Genomic DNA, 18,169 nt, shown 5'->3' on the forward strand with positions numbered 1-18,169 from the left:
TGTATTAGGAGGTCAAACATGTTTGGTGAATAAATAAATGAATTAATGAATACTACTAATCTTCCATCAAAAATTTTGCTCCCTCCACTGTCTCTTGCTCTACTTCTCTATGTCTTCTTTTCTTTCTTCTCATTTACTTCATACTTTTCTCCAAATTTTCCTTTTACTTTTAGGATATTCTAATATCTAGCTTTTAAATTTTATCTTCTCCTTTTTTTAAAACCAAATTTTCTATTCTATTTTGCTCCTCTCATATTCTCTCTTTTCTTTACTCATTTGTTCTTGAATGATTTATGTGTGTGTGTAGAAAAGATCTGGGAGTACACCAATAAAATAAATATATGTTAATTTTATTGACCTCATCTCCACATTATTCTTCCCACTTCTATCCACTTCCCTTTTCTCCATGATTCTCTCCTCTACTCTCTCAGCTCTTCTTCATTAATTCAACTCTTCTCTTAACAATTCACTTACTATCTATTTTTCCTTGTCCATCTTCTTGTCTCTCAGAAAAAATAAATAGTAAATTTAAAGTAAAGAAAGAATAGCATATACCATATAGGCAAGCACATTTCATATATTCATCACATGTTTATCAGCCTTGTATTATTTGAGATTCACTGTGTATAATAACAAATGCATAAACTTGAAATACCACAGAGTCTGCACTGAAAGATCATATTTTTCCCATTCAATAAATGTTCACTACGTTACTTAAGATTGATACTCATTAATGTAGGAGAGAGCTTTAGGAAGTGACAAATGACAGCAGAGCAACTAGAAAAATCAAAAAACAAGAACCAAGGAAGTTTTTCAATGTTGGGGCAAAGAATCTTACTGAACTGGAAAGGTATTTAAAGTTAATCATTTTGGTACAGGGAGGGAGGAGGGAGAGGGGTTCAGGATGGGGAACACGTGTATACCCGTGGCAGATTCATGTTGATGTATGGCAAAACCAATACAATATTGTAAAGTAATTAACCTCCAATTAAAATAAATAAATTTATATTAAAAATAAAGTTATTCATTTTAAAAGCAAAATTTCCTTACCTAAAAATTCTAATGATAATAATGAGTCACGAAAAATGTAAAAATTGTTATAGTTTTTATACTTTAGGAGTAGAAAAGTATGAAATATATATATTTCCACATACATATATGGAAATATATATATTATAAAAAGATATATTCTCAAGTTGTTTGGAAATTCATTTATTTCTCAGCATTCCCATGCAATGTGGCATGACATATTTGTTGCTATAATTTTGCATTTATATATATCTTACATTGTATGTTTCAGAAAATAGCTAACATCTCACTTGATTCTCATCATTCTGCACCATACAGATAGACTATTGCTGCAGTTAAACCTAGATGCTATTCTGTCACCGTGTTCATGCCTGTGTATGTGGTTGTGAGTCTGTATTTAAGTACCCTTGACTTTGTATAGGGATTCCCTGGTGGCTCAGATGGTAAAGAATCTGCCTGCAATGCAGTAGACCCTGATTCAATCCTTAGGTCGGAAAGATCCCCTGAAGAAGGGAATGACAACCCACTCTAGTATCTTGCCTGGAGAATTCCATGGACTGAGGAGCCTGGTGGGCTATAGTCCATGGGGTCGCAAAGAGTTGGACATGACTGAAACACTTTCGTTTTCACTTCACTTTCACTTTGACTATGTATACACCTGTGTATTACATGTCTTTGAGTACACATAAACATTTATACATTGTGAAAGTATATCTCTGTGTGTCTGAAAATGTTCATATGGACAATTCTCTATTTTTCATTGAAATAGAGTTGATTTGCAATATTGTGTTAGTTTCAGGTATACAGCACAGTGATCAGTTATATATATATATATATATATATATATATATATTTCAGATTACTTTCCATTATGATAAGTATTGAGTATAGTTTCCCATGCGGTAACAATTAGTCCTTGTTTTTTTTAAATCTACTTTATATATAGTAGTGTGTATCTGTTAATCTCAAACACAAACTCCTTATTTATCCCTTTCACCTCCATTTCAACCATTTTGGTAAACATGTTTGTTTTCTATGTCTGTGAGTCTATTTCTGTTTTGTATAGGATTCATTTGTATTATTTTTTAGATTCCACATATAAGTGATAGTATATAATATTCATCTTTGTCTGACTTACTTCACTTAGTGTATTTTCTAGGTCCATCCATGCTGTTGCAAATGGCAGTATTTCATTATATTGTTATGGCTGAGTAATATTCCACTGTGTGTGTGTGTGTATCACATCTTCTTAAAGCAATCATCTATTAATGGACACTTGTGTTGTTTCCATGTTTTGGCTATTGTAAATAGTGCTGCTATAAACATAGGGGTGCATGTATCTTTTCAAATTATAGTTTTGTCCAGGTATGTGCCCAGGAGTGGGATTGCTGGGTCATATGGTAGCTCTATGTTCAGTTTTTTAAGGAACCTCCATACAGCTCTCCATAGTAGCTGTCCTATATACATACCCACCAACAGTGTAGGAGGGTTCTCTTTCCTCCACACCCTTTACAGAACTTATTAATTTATAGGCTTTTTAATGATAGCCATTCTGATCAGTATGAGATGATACCTCATTGTGGTTTTGATTTGCATTTCTCTGATAATTAGTGAGTGATGATGAGCAGTTTTTCATGTGCTTGTTAGCCAACTCTGTATTTATATGTGTATATATAATATTAGGTCTGTAAGTACACATGCCTGTAGCTATGTTAGGAAATGTATGCCTCTATGTGCATTTCTAATTTGTAAGTTTGCTTTCAACCCTGTTCCTACCCCCATGATACTTTAGATGAGCCAGGGCACTCTCTGACCTCATTGTGTAGAGGAGGGTTCCATTGTCCACCAGTCTGAGCAGCTTGTTAGGTGTGGTCATGTTATGGGCCACTGATTTCTTGCCATTGTGGAAGAAGGTGTCAGGGGTCCAGATCTTACTAGCCAGGAGATTATTCAGTGGAAGGATCTTCATGGGTCCATCAAATTTCAGTCTTTCATCATGCCATGTCTGTCGAAAAAATACATCAATGGTGTACTCCTAAGGACAAAAAGAGAGAACAACATTTCAGCAGAATTCTGGTGAGGATCCACAGTGCCCTTAGCAAATATTAATTACTTTGCAGTATTTCCTCTGATGCAGAGAAGCAGCAATCTATTGACAGTAGTTACTGGCAAGTAGGGCAAATGACTATGATTGAGAAATAATGTCATGGTAATCAATAAGTACATAAATAATATGTCCGAGAAGATTTCACTTAGGAAGATCACTGCCAATGCTGTCCTGCACATCATACAATCTGAACACAAGACTTTGCCTTATGAAAAGGCAAGAGCTCCCTTCTCTATGCAGTGGCATCTCTAATAAGTGCAAACTCCTAACCTTGTCTCTTCTACTAAATGATCCCATATGAACATCAAAAGCCAATATAACAACTGCCATACAACTAAAACCTTAAATTTTAAAACACATTTCATTTGATTCTCAAACTAACAGTGTATCTAATGAGTTAATATCTTATCTTCAATAAGTCAAGCATCTTTACAGATAAGGAAAAACAAACACACAAATAGAAAAATGGGTAAATGACATGAACAGAAAAATTCATGAAACAGATAGAAATTGTTAATAAACATGGAGAAAATTTTCAAAATTGCCATTCATCTAAATACAAACTCAAAGAACAATAAACATTACTGATGTTGGTAACAGCAGACTAAATCATTTGGATATATCTTCTTGTAGTTATTAATCATAAAATTTGAACCAAAACATAGATAGATAGACAATTTGAAATCAATGGGAAATGACTGAAAGCAGACAGAAACTTGAAGAAAGTTTACTCTTGAAAGATAGCAACAGCAACGGGTTAAAATTGGGTTTGTGGCTTTCTTTTCTAAAGGTGATCTCCCAAACCTAGAATTTCTATGTCCAATATCACAGCCTTAATGGCTCAAAGTGGATAATCATCTGGAATCTTAGGGGGTAGGAATCCTGGAAGCAAGAGAGTCACTGAGGGGATGGGAACTCAAACCCCAGTATATACTTTGCCCCAAACCCTGGCTGACCACTACATACAAATGAAAACTCTGGGGCTCTGGGAAAAAGGCAGACAGAAACAATAAGGGAATCCTCCAGTAAATGAAAGATGACAAATCTGTGGTGGGTGATGTTTGTGTATTTGGCAGAAATCAGAAAAATTATTGGCTTAATATACCTCAGAAGAAAGAGCTCAAAGTTGACCAAAGAACTGAAAATTCAGGGGGAAGCCTTGAGAAAAAACCAAAACCATTCAAAGGGTAAGTCTGAAATTCTGAGTACAAACTCTGCCCAAATCTTTGACTGGTCACTAAACTACACAAGGGATAGGGGACACATCTAGGTAGTCAGGTAAAACAAGGCAGTCAGCAGCTGCTTAAAATATGTTGTTGTTGTTGAGTCACTAAGTCGTATTCAACTCTTTGCGACTTCTTGGACTGTAGCCTGCCAGGTTCTTCTGTCTCTGGTATTTTCCAGGCAAGAATACTGAAGTGGGCTGCCATTTCCTTCTCCAGGGGATCTTCTCAACCCAGGGATCAAACCTGCGTCTCCTGCATTATATAAGGATTCTTTAACACTGAGCCACTAGGGAAGCCCCCTCAGTGGCTTCTAATTATATTTGGAATAAATACCAATACCTTTTCCTTACCTAGAAAGTACTTCATAAACTGGCCCTTATTTTCTCTAAGCTCTTCTCCAACCACTGTACCTCCATAAATTAGCCAGTCTGGCTTTTCTCCTTCTCTAGAACGCTAAGAGGAGAAGGAAATAGCAACCCACTCCAGTGTTCTTGCCTAGAGAATCCTATGGACAGTGGAGCCTGGTGGGCTGCCATCTATGGGGTCGCACAGAATCGGACATGACTGAAGTGACTTAGCATGCATGCATGCATTGGAGAAGAAAATGGCAAACCACTCCAGTATTCTTGCCTGAAGAATCCTAGGGACAGAGGAGCCTGGTGGGCTGCCGTCTATGGGGTTGCACAGAGTCGGACACGACTGAAGCAACTTAGCAGCAGCAGAACATTAAGAAAACCCCTGCTTAAGGATTAAGATATTATATAATCTATTATCTAAACTGGAACATTTTTGAGAATGAGAGGAGGCTTTATCAATAATTATATCAGAATGACAGGTGTAAGCCAGGACTATGCCAGGTTTAAAACTGGAATTAGATTCCCACACAAAACCAACACCCTGAAGGGCTCTGACCTCAGCATAGTGAAGTGAAGTGAAGTGAATGTCGCTCACTTATGTCTGACTCTTTGCAACCCCATGGACAGTATAGTCCTTGGAATTCTCTAGGCCAGAATACTGGAGTGGGTAGCCTTTCCCTTCCCCAGGGGATCTTCCCAACCCAGGGATTAAACCCAGGTCTCTTGCATTGCAGGTGGATTCTTTACCAGCTAAGGCACAAGGGAAGCCCCTCAGCATAAGGGTGAATTAAATAAAATGAACTAGACAAAACCAATCCACAGCATGAAAATGAAGAAAGGAAACTTATCCAAGCATGAATTATGAAATAGAGAAGGGGTAAGGGGAAGCATTTCTACTGAGATCTAGCAACTTCAAATTTAATCTGAGCTAAATATTTAAATGTACACCTGGTTTGGGTCTTACAAACTGAGAAATTAACATAAAAATAGGTCTCAGGATGAGGATACCCCTAGACTGACTTACAAAAGCAAATACTCTAGAGGGGCATAGCCATAAATAAATGCTTGCTGAAAAAATATATGTAATTCACAACAATAAAACACCTAAGGAAATGGTCATAAGCAAGAGTCAGCCAATACGATATATAGCTCACCCCTCAAGAACCTCACATATGAGGGCTTCCCTGATAGCTCAGTGGGTAAAGAATCTGCCTGCAATGCAGAAGACCTGGTTCAATTCCTGGGTCAGAAAGATCCACTGGAGAAGGGATCGGCTACCCACTACAGTATTCTTGGGCTTCTTTGGTGCCTCAGCTGGTAAAGAATCAGCTATCCCACGTTGAAGGTCAGGAAGGGCGGCGGTGAGGAGATACCCCTCGTCCAAGGTAAGGAGCACTGGCTGCGCTTTGCTGGAGCAGCCATGAAGAGATACCCCACGCCCAAGGTAAGAGAAACCCAAGTAAGACGGTAGGTGTTGCAAGAGGGCATCAGAGGGCAGACACACTGAAACCATACTCACAGAAAACTAGTCAATCTAATCACACTAGGACCACAGCCTTGTCTAACTCAATGAAACTAAGCCATGCCCGTGTGGCAACCCAAGATGGGTGGGTCATGGTGGAGAGATCTGACAGAATGTGGTCCACTGGAGAAGGGAATGGCAAACCACTTCAGTATTCTTGCCTTGAGAACCCCATGAAAAGGCAAAATGATAGGATACTGAAAGAGAAACTCCCCAGGTCAGTAGGTGCCCAATATGCTACTGGAGATCAGTGGAGAAATAACTCCAGAAAGAATGAAGGGATGGAGCCAAAGCAAAAAGAATACCCAGCTGTGGATGTGACTGGTGATAGAAGCAAGGTCCCATGCTGTAAAGAGCAATATTGCATAGGAACCTGGAATGTCAGGTCCATGAATCAAGGCAAATTGGAAGTGGTCAAACAAGAGATGGCAAGAGTGAATGTTGACATTCTAGGAATCAGCGAACTGAAATGGACTGGAATGGGTGAATTTAACTCAGATGACCATTATATCTACTACGGCAGGCAGGAATCCCTCAGAAGAAATGGAGTAGCCATCATGGTCAACAAAAGAGTCCGAAATGCAGTACTTGGATGCAATCTCAAAAACGACAGAATGATCTCTGTTCGTTTCCAAGGCAAACCATTCAATATCACAGTAATCCAAGTCTATGCCCCAACCAGTAATGCTGAAGAAGCTGAAGTTGAACGGTTCTATGAAGACCTACAAGACCTTTTAGAACTAACACCCAAAAAAGATGTCCTTTTCATTATAGGGGACTGGAATGCAAAAGTAGGAAGTCAAGAAACACCTGAAGTAACAGGCAAATTTGGCCTTGGAATACGGAATGAAGCAGGGCAAAGACTAATAGAGTTTTGCCAAGAAAATGCACTGGTCATAACAAACACCCTCTTCCAACAACACAAGAGAAGACTCTATACATGGACATCACCAGATGGTCAACACCGAAATCAGATTGATTATATTCTTTGTTGCCAAAGATGGAGAAGCTCTATACAGTCAGCAAAAACAAGACCAGGAGCTGACTGTGGCTCAGGCCATGAACTCCTTATTGCCAATTCAGACTTAAATTGAAGAAAGTAGGGAAAACCACTAGACCCTTCAGGTATGACCTAAATCAAATCCCTTATGATTATACAGTGGAAGTGAGAAATAGATTTAAGGGCCTAGAACTGATAGATAGAGTGCCTGATGAGCTATGGAATGAGGTTTGTGACATTGTACAGGAGATAGGGATCAAGACCATCCCCATGGAAAAGAAATGGAAAAAAGAAAAATGGCTGTCTGGGGAGGCCTTACAAATAGCTGTGAAAAGAAGAGAAGTGAAAAGCAAAGGAGAAAAGGAAAGATATGAACATCAGAATGCAGAGTTCCAAAGAATAGTAAGAAGAGATAAGAAAGCCTTCCTCAGCGATCAATGCAGAAATAGAGGAAAACAACAGAATGGGAAAGACTATAGAGATCTCTTCAAGAAAATCAGAGATACCAAGGGAACATTTCATGCAAAGATGGGCTAGATAAAGGACAGAAATTGTATGGACCTAACAGAAGCAGAAGATATTAAGAAGAGGTGGCAAGAATACACAGAAGGACTGTACAAAAAAGAGCTTCACGACCCAGAAATCATAATGGTGTGATCACTCACCTAGAGCCAGACATCCTGGAATGTGAAGTCAAGTGGGCCTTAGAAAGCATCACTACGAACAAAGCTAGTGGAGGTGATGGAATTCTAGTTGAGCTATACCAAATCCTGAAAGATAATGCTGTGAAAGTGCTGCACTCACTATGCCAGCAAATTTGGAAAACTCAGGAGTGGCCATAGGACTGGAAAAGGTCAGTTTTCATCCCAATGGCAAAGAAAGGCACTGCCAAAGAATGCTCAAACTACCACACAATTGCACTCATCTCACACGCTAGTAAAGTAGTGCTCAAAATTCTCCAAGCCAGGCTTCAGCAATACGTGAACTGTGAACTTCCTGATGGTCAAGCTGGTTTTAAAAAAGGCAGAGGAACCAGAGATCAAATTGCCAACATCCACCAGATCATGGAAAAAGCAAGACAGTTCCAGAAAAACATCTATTTCTGCTTTATTGACTATGTCAAAGCCTTTGACTGTGTGGATCACAATAAACTGTGGAAAATTCTGAAAGAGATGGGAATACCAGACCACCTGATCTGCCTCTTGAGAAATTTGTATGCAGGTCAGGAAGCAACAGTTAGAACTGAACATGGAACAACAGACTGGTTCCAAATAGGAAAAGGAGTACATCAAGGCTGTATACTGTCACCCTGTTTATTTAACTTATATGCAGAGTACATCATGAGAAACGCTGGACTGGAAGAAACACAAGCTGGAATCAAGACTGCCGGGAGAAATATCAATAACCACAGATATGCAGATGACACCACCCTTATGGCAGAAAGCGAAGAGGAACTAAAAAGCCTCTTGATGAAGGTGAAAGTGGAGAGTGAAAAAGTTGGCTTAAAGCTCAACATTCAGAAAACGAAGATCATGGCATCCGGTCCCATCTCTTCATGGGAAATAGATGGGGTAACAGTGGAAACAGTGTCATACTTCATTTTTCTGGGCTCCAAAATCACTGCAGATGGTGACTGCAGCCATGAAATTAAAAGACGCTTACTCCTTGGAAGGAAAGTTATGACTAACCTAGATAGCATATTAAAAAGCAAAGACATTACTTTGTCAACAAACGTCTTTCTAGTCAAGGCTATGGTTTTTCCAGTGGTCATGTATGGATGTGAGAGTTGGACTGTGAAGAAGGCTGAGCACTAAAGAACTGATGCTTTTGAACTGTGGTGTTTTTGGAGAAGACTGTTGAGAGTCCCTTGGACTGCAAGGAGATCCAACCAGTCCATTCTGAAGGAGATCAGCCCTGGGATTTCTTTGGAAGGAATGATGCTAAAGCTGAAACTCCAGTACTTTGGACACCTCATGTGAAGAGTTGACTCATTGGAAAAGACTCTGATGCTGGGAGGGATGGGGGCAAGAGGAGAAGGGGACGACAGAGGATGAGATGGCTGGATGGCATCTCTGACTTGATGGATGTGAGTCTGAGTGAACTCCAGGAGTTGGCAATGGACAGGGAGGCCTGGCGTGCTGCGATTCATGGGGTCGCAAAGAACTGGACACAACTGAGCGACTGATCTGATCTGACAATACAGGTGACCTGGGTTCGATCCCTGGGTTGGGCAGATCCCCTGGAGAAGGGAATGGCTACCCACTCCAGATTCTGGCCTGGAGAATTCCATGGTCTGTAGTATAGTCCATGGGGTTGCAAAGAGTCGGACACAATTGATCAACTTTTACTTCACAAGAACCTCACACAACAGAATCAATTATATATTATAAAGGAACTACTGAATATATTAAAATGATAAAAGTATCAAGGGAGAGATTGAGAATATGAGATAAGATAAAAACATTATGGGGTAGAAATGAGAAAACACAGATTTTAAAAAGATCTATTTGAAGTAAATGTTCTGTGAAACAAAAATAATGAGTCAATGGATATGTTATATAGAAGATTAAATATTATTGAACAGAGATTAGTGAACTGGAAAATACATGTGAAGAAAACTTTTTTCAGTGTATATTTCTAGCAAAGTTCTAAAGTTATGGACATAAGTTTGGATAAACTCCGGGAATTGGTGATGGATAGGGAAGCCTGGCGTGCTGCAGTCCATGGGGTTGCAAAAAGTCAGACACCATTGAGTGACTGAACTGAACTGAACTCAAAGTTAGAGAATAGAGAAAATGAGGAACAATAAAATACTAATGGATGAAAGTTTCTCAGAATTGTTGAAATATTAGTATAAGTATCTTAGTTTCAGGAACCTTAATCAGGGGGCAGTCTTAAGATGGTGGAGAAACAGGACAGGGATACCACTTTCTCCCCCACAAATTCATCGAAAGAACATTTGAACACTGAGAAAATTCCACAAAACAACTTCTCAGTGCTGGCAGAGGACATCAGGCACCCAGAAATGCAGCCCATTGTCTTTGAAAGGAGGTAGGACAAAATATAAAAGAGAGACAAAAGAGGTAGGGAGGAGATGTATCCCAGGAAGGGAGTCTTAAAAGAGAAGTTTCCAAACACCAGGAAACACTCTCACTGGCGGGTCTGTGGGGAATCTTAGAATCTCAGAGGGCAACATAACCAGGAGGAAAAATAAATAAATAATCAATTAAAAACCAACAGACCACGTGCCTTACGGCAACTCCCAGTGCTCACAGCCACCACCAGCAAGTAGGCGCTGAATAGGCAGGTGCCGGCTGCATTGCTTAGGGTAAGGACCAGCTGGAATGCCCTGAGGGCAATATGAAGGAACTAATCTGAGATAGCAACCCAAACTGTGGGATAGCCAGAGATAGGGAGAGAGAAGAAAGAGAGAGAGAACTATCCTGCGAAAAGCCCTAACCTGAGGCACTGCTAGGGTTGCTCACAGAACAAAGAAAGAAAGAAAGTGAAGTTGCTCAGTCATGTCCGACTCTTTGAGACCCCATGGACTGTAGCCTACCAGGCTCCTCCATCCATGGGATTCTCCAGGCAAGAGTACTGGAGTGGGTTGCCATTGCCTTCTCTGTTTCACAGAACTAGAACAAATAATTTCACAATTTGTATGAAAATACAAAAAACCTCAAATAGCCAAAGCAATGTTGAGAAAGAAGAATGCAACTGGAGGAATCAATCTGCCTGACTTCAGGCTATATTACAGAGCTACACTCATCAAGACAGTATGGTACTGGCACAAAGACAGAAATATAGATCAATGGAACATAATAGAAAGCCCAGAGATAAATCTATGCACCTTTGGATACCTTATCTTTGACAAAGGAGGCAAAAATATACAACAGAGAAAAGACAATCTCTTTAACAAGTGGTGTTGGGAAAACTGGTCAACCACTTATAAAAGAATGAAACTAGAACACTTTCTAACACCATACACAAAAATAAACTCAACATGGATTAAAGATCAAAACGTAAGACCAGAATCTATAAAACTCCTAGCAGAAAACGTAGGCAAAACACTCTCTGACATAAATCACAGCAGGATCCTCTATGACCCAGCTCACAGAGTAATGAAATAAAAGCAAAAATAAACAAATGGGACCTAATTAAACTTAAAAGCTTTTTCACAAAGAAGGAAACTATATATGGGATAAAATAATAGCAAATGAAGAAACTGACAAACAACTAATCTCAAAAATATACAAGCAACTCCTGCAGCTCAATTCCAGAAAAATAAAGGACCCAATCAAAAAATGGGCCTAAGAATTAAACAGACACTTCTCCAAAGAAGACATACAGATGGCTAACAAACACATGAAAAGATGCTCAACATCACTCATTATCAGAGAAATGCAAATCAAAACCACAATGAGGTACCATTTCACACCAGTCAGAATGGCTGTGCTCCAAAAGTCTACAAGCAATAAATGCTGGAGAGGGTGTGGAGAAAAGGGAACCTTCTTACACTGTTGGTGGGAATGCAAACTAGTACGGCCACTATGGAGAACAGTGTGAAGATTCCTTAAAAAACTGGAAACAGAACTGTCATATGACCCAGCAATCCCACTGCTGGGCATACACACTGAGGAAACCAGAATTGAAAGAGACAAGTGTACCCCAATGTTCATCACAGCACTGTTTATAATAGCCAGAACATGGAAGCAACCTAGATGTCCATCAGCAGATGAATGGATAAGAAAGCTATGGTACATATACACAATGGAATATTACTCAGCCATTAAAAAGAATACATTTGAATCAGTTCTAATGAGGTGGATGAACCTGGAGCCTATTATACAGAGTGAAGTAAGCCAGAAAGAAAAACACCAATACAGTATACTAACACATATATATGGAATTTAGAATGATGGTAATGATAACCCTGTATGCAAGACAGCAAAAGAGACACAGATGTATACAACAGTCTTTGGACTCTGTGGGAGAGGGCAAGGGTGTGAAAATTTGGGAGAATAGCTTTGAAACATGTATATTATCATATGTGAAATGGATCGCCAGTCCAGGTTCGATGCATGGGACAGGGTGCTCAGGGCTAGTGCCCTGGGATGACCCAGAGGGATGGGATGGGGAGGGAGGTGGGTGGGGGGTTCAGGATGGGGAACACATGTACACCCGTGGCTGATTCCTGACAATGTATGGCAAAACCGCTACAGTACTGTAAAGTAGTTAGCCTCCAATTAAAATGAACAAATTTATTAATAAAAAAACATTAATCAGTTGTGAGCTTAGTATAATAAAATATATCCAAGCCAATACACAATGAATTTGAAAAATACCAAAGAGGAGATCTTAAAAACAACAAAATAGAATAGGCATATTATCTATAAAGAGGTGACAATTTGATAGCAGACTTCTTGAAAGCAACAATAGAAGTCAAAAGAATTGTATAGCCAACTAGATTAACATGTAAGAGCGGTTTCAAAATAAAGATGAGTTTAGGTAAATAAAATACATTTTTTCTCATGGCTGGGTCACTCACAGAATTCAGGCCTCTTTCAGAAATCTCCATATCAGAGAAGTATTCTTTGACCATCCTATCATAAAGAGTAATCCCTCTTCCCCTTACTATGCATTATGTTTTTTCATGCATTATTTTGTCAGATAGCTCTGAAAAAAATGCACTTTCATTTGCTTGCTCTTTCTTTCATTCCACTAGCCTGGATGCTGCACAAGAACAGAGACTTTATTTAGTTCACTGCTATATCCCTAGCACCTAAAACCCTACCTGATCTATAGTAGCTAATCTATAAATATTTTTGAATTAAAAAATGATTGAATGAATCCTTAGGAAAGGAACTGCTAAAATAATTTTTCATGTGGTTGAAAATGAAACCAGCAGGAAGACACAAGAAGGAATGGTGAGCAAAAGTGCTGACAAGCTTATGGGTAAACTAAACAAATAATGGCTCTCTACAAATGATGATAAGGGCTATGAAAACAAAGTAGAATAAATAACGACAGCAACCAAATGGAAGGAGAAAGCAAAGAGATGTGGATTGACATATTCTTGTATTATTTGGAGAAGAGTGGAGATATTAAATTTAAGGTCAAGTATACATATTAATAAGGTAATCACCAAGGATATACTAGAAACAGAATGTAAAACTTACAAAAGAGGAAACACAAATGGGAATGTAGAAAAATGCTTCAGTCCCACAGAAAGGAAAGAAAAAATAAAGCATATAAGAACATGAGGGGAAAGAATACATAAGACAATAGAAATAAGCAATATAATCTAATGATAAATAAATAATGTAGTTATTTATTGTGTATTATATATAGAAGAGTCACAACTTAAGGGTGCATAAAAACACAGGTTGAAAATGAAGTGATGGAAACATATATGGGCAAATTTTGATCAAGATAAATCATAGAACTATAAAATACAAATAGCATGGATTGTAAGATAAACACTTTTCTTCAGGACAAACTATTACACTAAAAATGTGTATCAGGTAAAAAAAAAATTTATGTATGGGTAACATGGATTCAAAATATGTAAGGCAAAATCTTAATTGCAAGGAGAAAATGACAAACCCATAGATTTTCAATAAATGGAAGACCAATCAGGCCAATAATTTGTATGATGAAAGCATGTAAAGAATTCTTTTGACAACCATGAACTAAGGAATACACATATACTTATCTACTTAACAATTAGTTAACATATCTTTTTCACCAAAAATAGATGATCATATGCTGTCATAAAGCAAATCAAAGAAACAAAAAAGATTTCATATCCTATACACCATCTTCTTTTAATATGAGGCATTAAATTAGAAATTAATAACAAAGTTTTACATTTGAAAATTAGAAAACACTAAAAATTTTCCAAAAAAAAGAAGAAATCATAAATGATATTAGAAAATACTTAGAACTGAATAACAGTGAAAACACTCACAAAATGAAATCTTATATTCAATACTTCATATGAAATGACATCTAATTGATACCGCATGAATTTTTCTGCTGTTGTATTAGTTTCTGCTGTACAACAAAGTAAATCAGCTACATATATATATATATATATCCCATCCCTCTCTGACCTCCCTCCCAACAAAGACCCAGCACAGTCAAATAAATAAAGAAATAAAATATTTTAAATATCATTATCAAGTTTTATTCTTCCAGAAAATGTAAAGGTGTCCTAATAAGTAAAAAAACCTGTTAATTTAATTAGAATGTTAACAGATTAAAAGAAAAAAAAATCACACAATCATCCTAATAGGGGACAAAACAGAAGTTGAAAATTTTTCAATTAAACACATACTTTTTAGAAAATTAGAACTAGAACAGAGTGCATATCTGCCATATTCATTATTGCCCATAGTCATTTGTTTGGCCTTTCTAGGATATCTTACAGAAATTCCCATATTATAAGTTCTGCCTTCCTAAATTGAGCCAAAACTCAAAATTCCCAGCTTTTCTTGTAGTTAGAATCAGACTAAATGCCCTAGTTATCACCAAGCACACAAATGCCACAAGAAACTTCAATTCAGAAGTTACAGCATGAGTAAACAGGATCTACATGGAGTTTCTACTTTTGCTAATTCAGGTGGTAACAAGTATCTTGTCTTTAGTGGTATACATTGGCTACTAAACACATAAAAAGATGCTTAACTTCAAAGTTCATCAGAAAAATGCAAATAATATCAATTAGATGTCATTTCATATACATCAGAATGGCAAAAACAAAGTGCAACAATATGAATCATTATCAAAAGTGCAGAGAAATGGAACTCATACACTTCTAATAGGATAAGAAATTGGTACAACCTCATCACAAGAATTATTTGACCCTATCTGAAAAACATGAAATGTTTGCAAACCCTGCAAATCAGAAATGTTATCTGTAGGTACACACCCTACAGAAACTCAAATGTGTTCACAAAAAGATGTGTACAAGAACATTTGTTTTTAATAGCAAAAAACCATTGTTTTTAATAGAAAAAAGCTGGAAACAGCCTAAATGCACATTGACATGAGAATTGAACGTATTAATATGAATAAATATTCATATGCTTTAAAAGTCTATAGCAGTTAAATGAACTAGGTTAAGAGCATCAAAAATAACTTTCAGTACAGTAAAAGATATGTTGTAAAATGATAAACAAGCTATGACACTTTTTAATTATTATAGTTTGAAAACATGAAAACCACTATTATTTTATTCATTATAATATTGCTATTTCATGTGATATATATATAGAGTTGGACCATAAAGCAGGCTGAGCACTGAAGAATTGGTGCTTTCAAACTGCAGTGCTGGAAAAGACTCTTGAGAGTCCCCTGGACAGCAAGGAGATCAAACCAGTCAATCCTAAAGTAAATCAACCCTGAATATTCATTGGAAGAACTAATGGTGAAGCTCCAATACTTTGGCCACCTGATGCAAAGAGCCATCTTTGGAAAACACCCTGATGCTGGGAAAGAGAAGGTGGTGGCAGAAGATGAGATGGTTAGATAGCATCACTAACTCAATGGACAGGAATTTGAGCAGACTCCAGGAGATAGCGGAGGACAGAGGACCCTGGTGTGCTGTAGTCCATGGGGTTGCAAAGAGTTGGACACAATTTAGTGACTGAACAACAAATACATCCTCAGTTATAGGTCTAGAGTATGCATTGGAATGGCCAAAAAAAGCAAATTCATGGTTATTATTATCTCTGAGGAGGAAGGGAAGGAGAGAAATAGGATCAGGAGGATACACAGGGGATTTATTTATACCTTTAAAGATTATATTTCTAATATGAAAATAAATATAGGAAAAATTTCAAGATTTAAAAAAGTTGTTGTTATTCAGTTGTGCCCAACTCTTTGCGACCCCGTGAACTACAGCACACCAGGCTTAAAAAAGCTGGGTGATGGTTACCCAGTTTTTTAATGTGTTATTCTCTACACAGTCAAAACTACTGGGGAAAATCACATAGTAATTATTTGCTCTATAAGTATCGCATGACTTTTGGCTAAAAGCAATTCAATTTTGACCTGACCTTCTAGAAATGCAATCAATTCCTTCCTTGCAAATTGAGCCTTTGTATACTCTCCAAGGATGATTGCCTCCAAATTGACAAATGAATTCTGTTGTTTTGTGAGGCATTTAAATCAAATCTTCCAGATAATAAGCCTAAGTCTGCCTCCTGGGAAAGGTACTTAATACATTTCCTACACTGCTCAGAGATGACACAAAGCTCAAGGGGAAGAATTTCTGGCTTGGTGTTGAAGCTTGAATGTCTTCAACTCTCTAACACTGCACTGTGTATCAGTGCAGGCTTCCAGAAAGGGCGTGTGTGGCTGGATCAATTTAGCCGGGTCTCGGGACCATCCAGTCCTCGCTTTGCTCTTTGCCTCCTCTCTATTCTCTATTTAGGAAAACCACAATCTACATGCCTCTTTTCAGTTGTATTTAGCCTCTGACATAGTCTTACTGGTATTGTTTATGTGTTCTGCCTGTCTACAAAAGAGTAGTCCAGGAGATTCATGATCATGGACTCCTAGGCAAAACACTACAGACACGAACTCCTTTCAATGTTGCATCTGGGAATATGGTATACTATAGAAAAAGAGGAAACCGACAGCTTATGAGGCTTTCAAAATGCTCCCCTTCACTCTATGCATGAGGACACCAGTAAGGGAGGACTTGAAGTGGACACAGCCACTTTATTCCAGTGTTGAGGAAGAAACAGGTCCAATAATTTCAAGCCCACTACCACGGGAAAAAAGTCCCTATGTGGACTTTCTTTTTATTTAACACCATTTTTTCCCATGCAGTCTTTCGATACTTTGATAACTGCATGACTTTCATAAGCAGAAGTCCAACTAAAATGTATATCACCCGAATCTGTTAAAAAGAATTAAGATTATAATATATCTTATGGGTCCTCATTTCCCATGCCTCCATTTTTTAAATAAATTAGTTTATTTTGGTTAAGCTAGGTGGTTAGTTCTGTTAGTGTATTGTCTACTTTCATCATTACCTGGCTGTCCACTATATAGCCTAGGAAGTTTCTCCCAGATTATTAAGGCATGATTGACAAATAAAAATTGCATATTTTGGTTATACGATGTGATTTTTAAAGGTCCATGACATGATGATTTAATATATACATTGTGAAATGATTACCACAATCAAATTAACACACCTATCACTTCATGTAGTCACTGTTTATGTGTGTGCATGCATGTATGTGTGTTGAGAACATTTAATAGCTACTCTCTTTAAAAATATTAGCTGTTGGAATGGGGTGGATGGTGAGAGGGAGGTCCAAGATGGAGGGGACATATGTCTAACTATGGCTGATTCATGTTGATGTATGACAGAAACCAACACAATACTGTAAAGCAATTATCCTTCAATTAAAAATAAATAAATTTTTAAAATTTAGCTGTTAACTTTCTACTTTCCTTTCCAATCACTGACCATTTGAATACCCTACCATTGTTAAACCAGCATCCCACTTTTTCTTCATTCTAATTCAGAGGATCTTGACCAGGGAAAACTACCATTGGTCAAGAACCACTGCTCACTGGTAAGGAATAGACAGATTCAATTTGTGAGACAAGTAGAAATGAAACTGCATTTTTCATTATACCTCCCTGTCATTGCCACCTCTGCCATCTTTCCATATATTGACTGAGAAAATGGTCTAAAATATCCTAAAAATAGAAAATCATAGATAGTCACATGACTTCAGTTCATTCAAATTGACATTATATCCCTTGTTCTGTTTCTTTTCTTGGAGACTATCAACACAGGATTAATATTACTGCTGAAAAACTATGTATTGTGTGATCATCCAGCTCCATTTGCTACAAATGGTCAACACATGTTTTTATTCAAAATGCTTGTAAAGTATATTA

The 18,169-nt window shown here is 37.7% G+C and overlaps 1 protein-coding gene across 2 annotated transcripts in view; it reads right to left on the minus strand.

The window, feature by feature from the left end:
• The window catches only part of GABRA3 (gamma-aminobutyric acid type A receptor subunit alpha3), a 240,653-nt gene that overhangs the window by 74,028 nt on the left and 148,456 nt on the right, over positions 1-18,169 (minus strand). For both annotated transcript variants that reach the window (XR_009493447.1, NM_174542.2), the window contains 1 exon segment: positions 2,844-3,064. Coding sequence is in view for 1 of the 2 variants with exons in the window: in NM_174542.2 (NP_776967.1) it covers positions 2,844-3,064 (221 nt within the window). In the remaining variant the exon portion in view is untranslated.

The sequence above is a fragment of the Bos taurus genome, chromosome X (assembly GCF_002263795.3).
Source record: "Bos taurus isolate L1 Dominette 01449 registration number 42190680 breed Hereford chromosome X, ARS-UCD2.0, whole genome shotgun sequence".
In the NCBI taxonomy this organism is placed as follows: Eukaryota; Metazoa; Chordata; class Mammalia; order Artiodactyla; family Bovidae; genus Bos; species Bos taurus.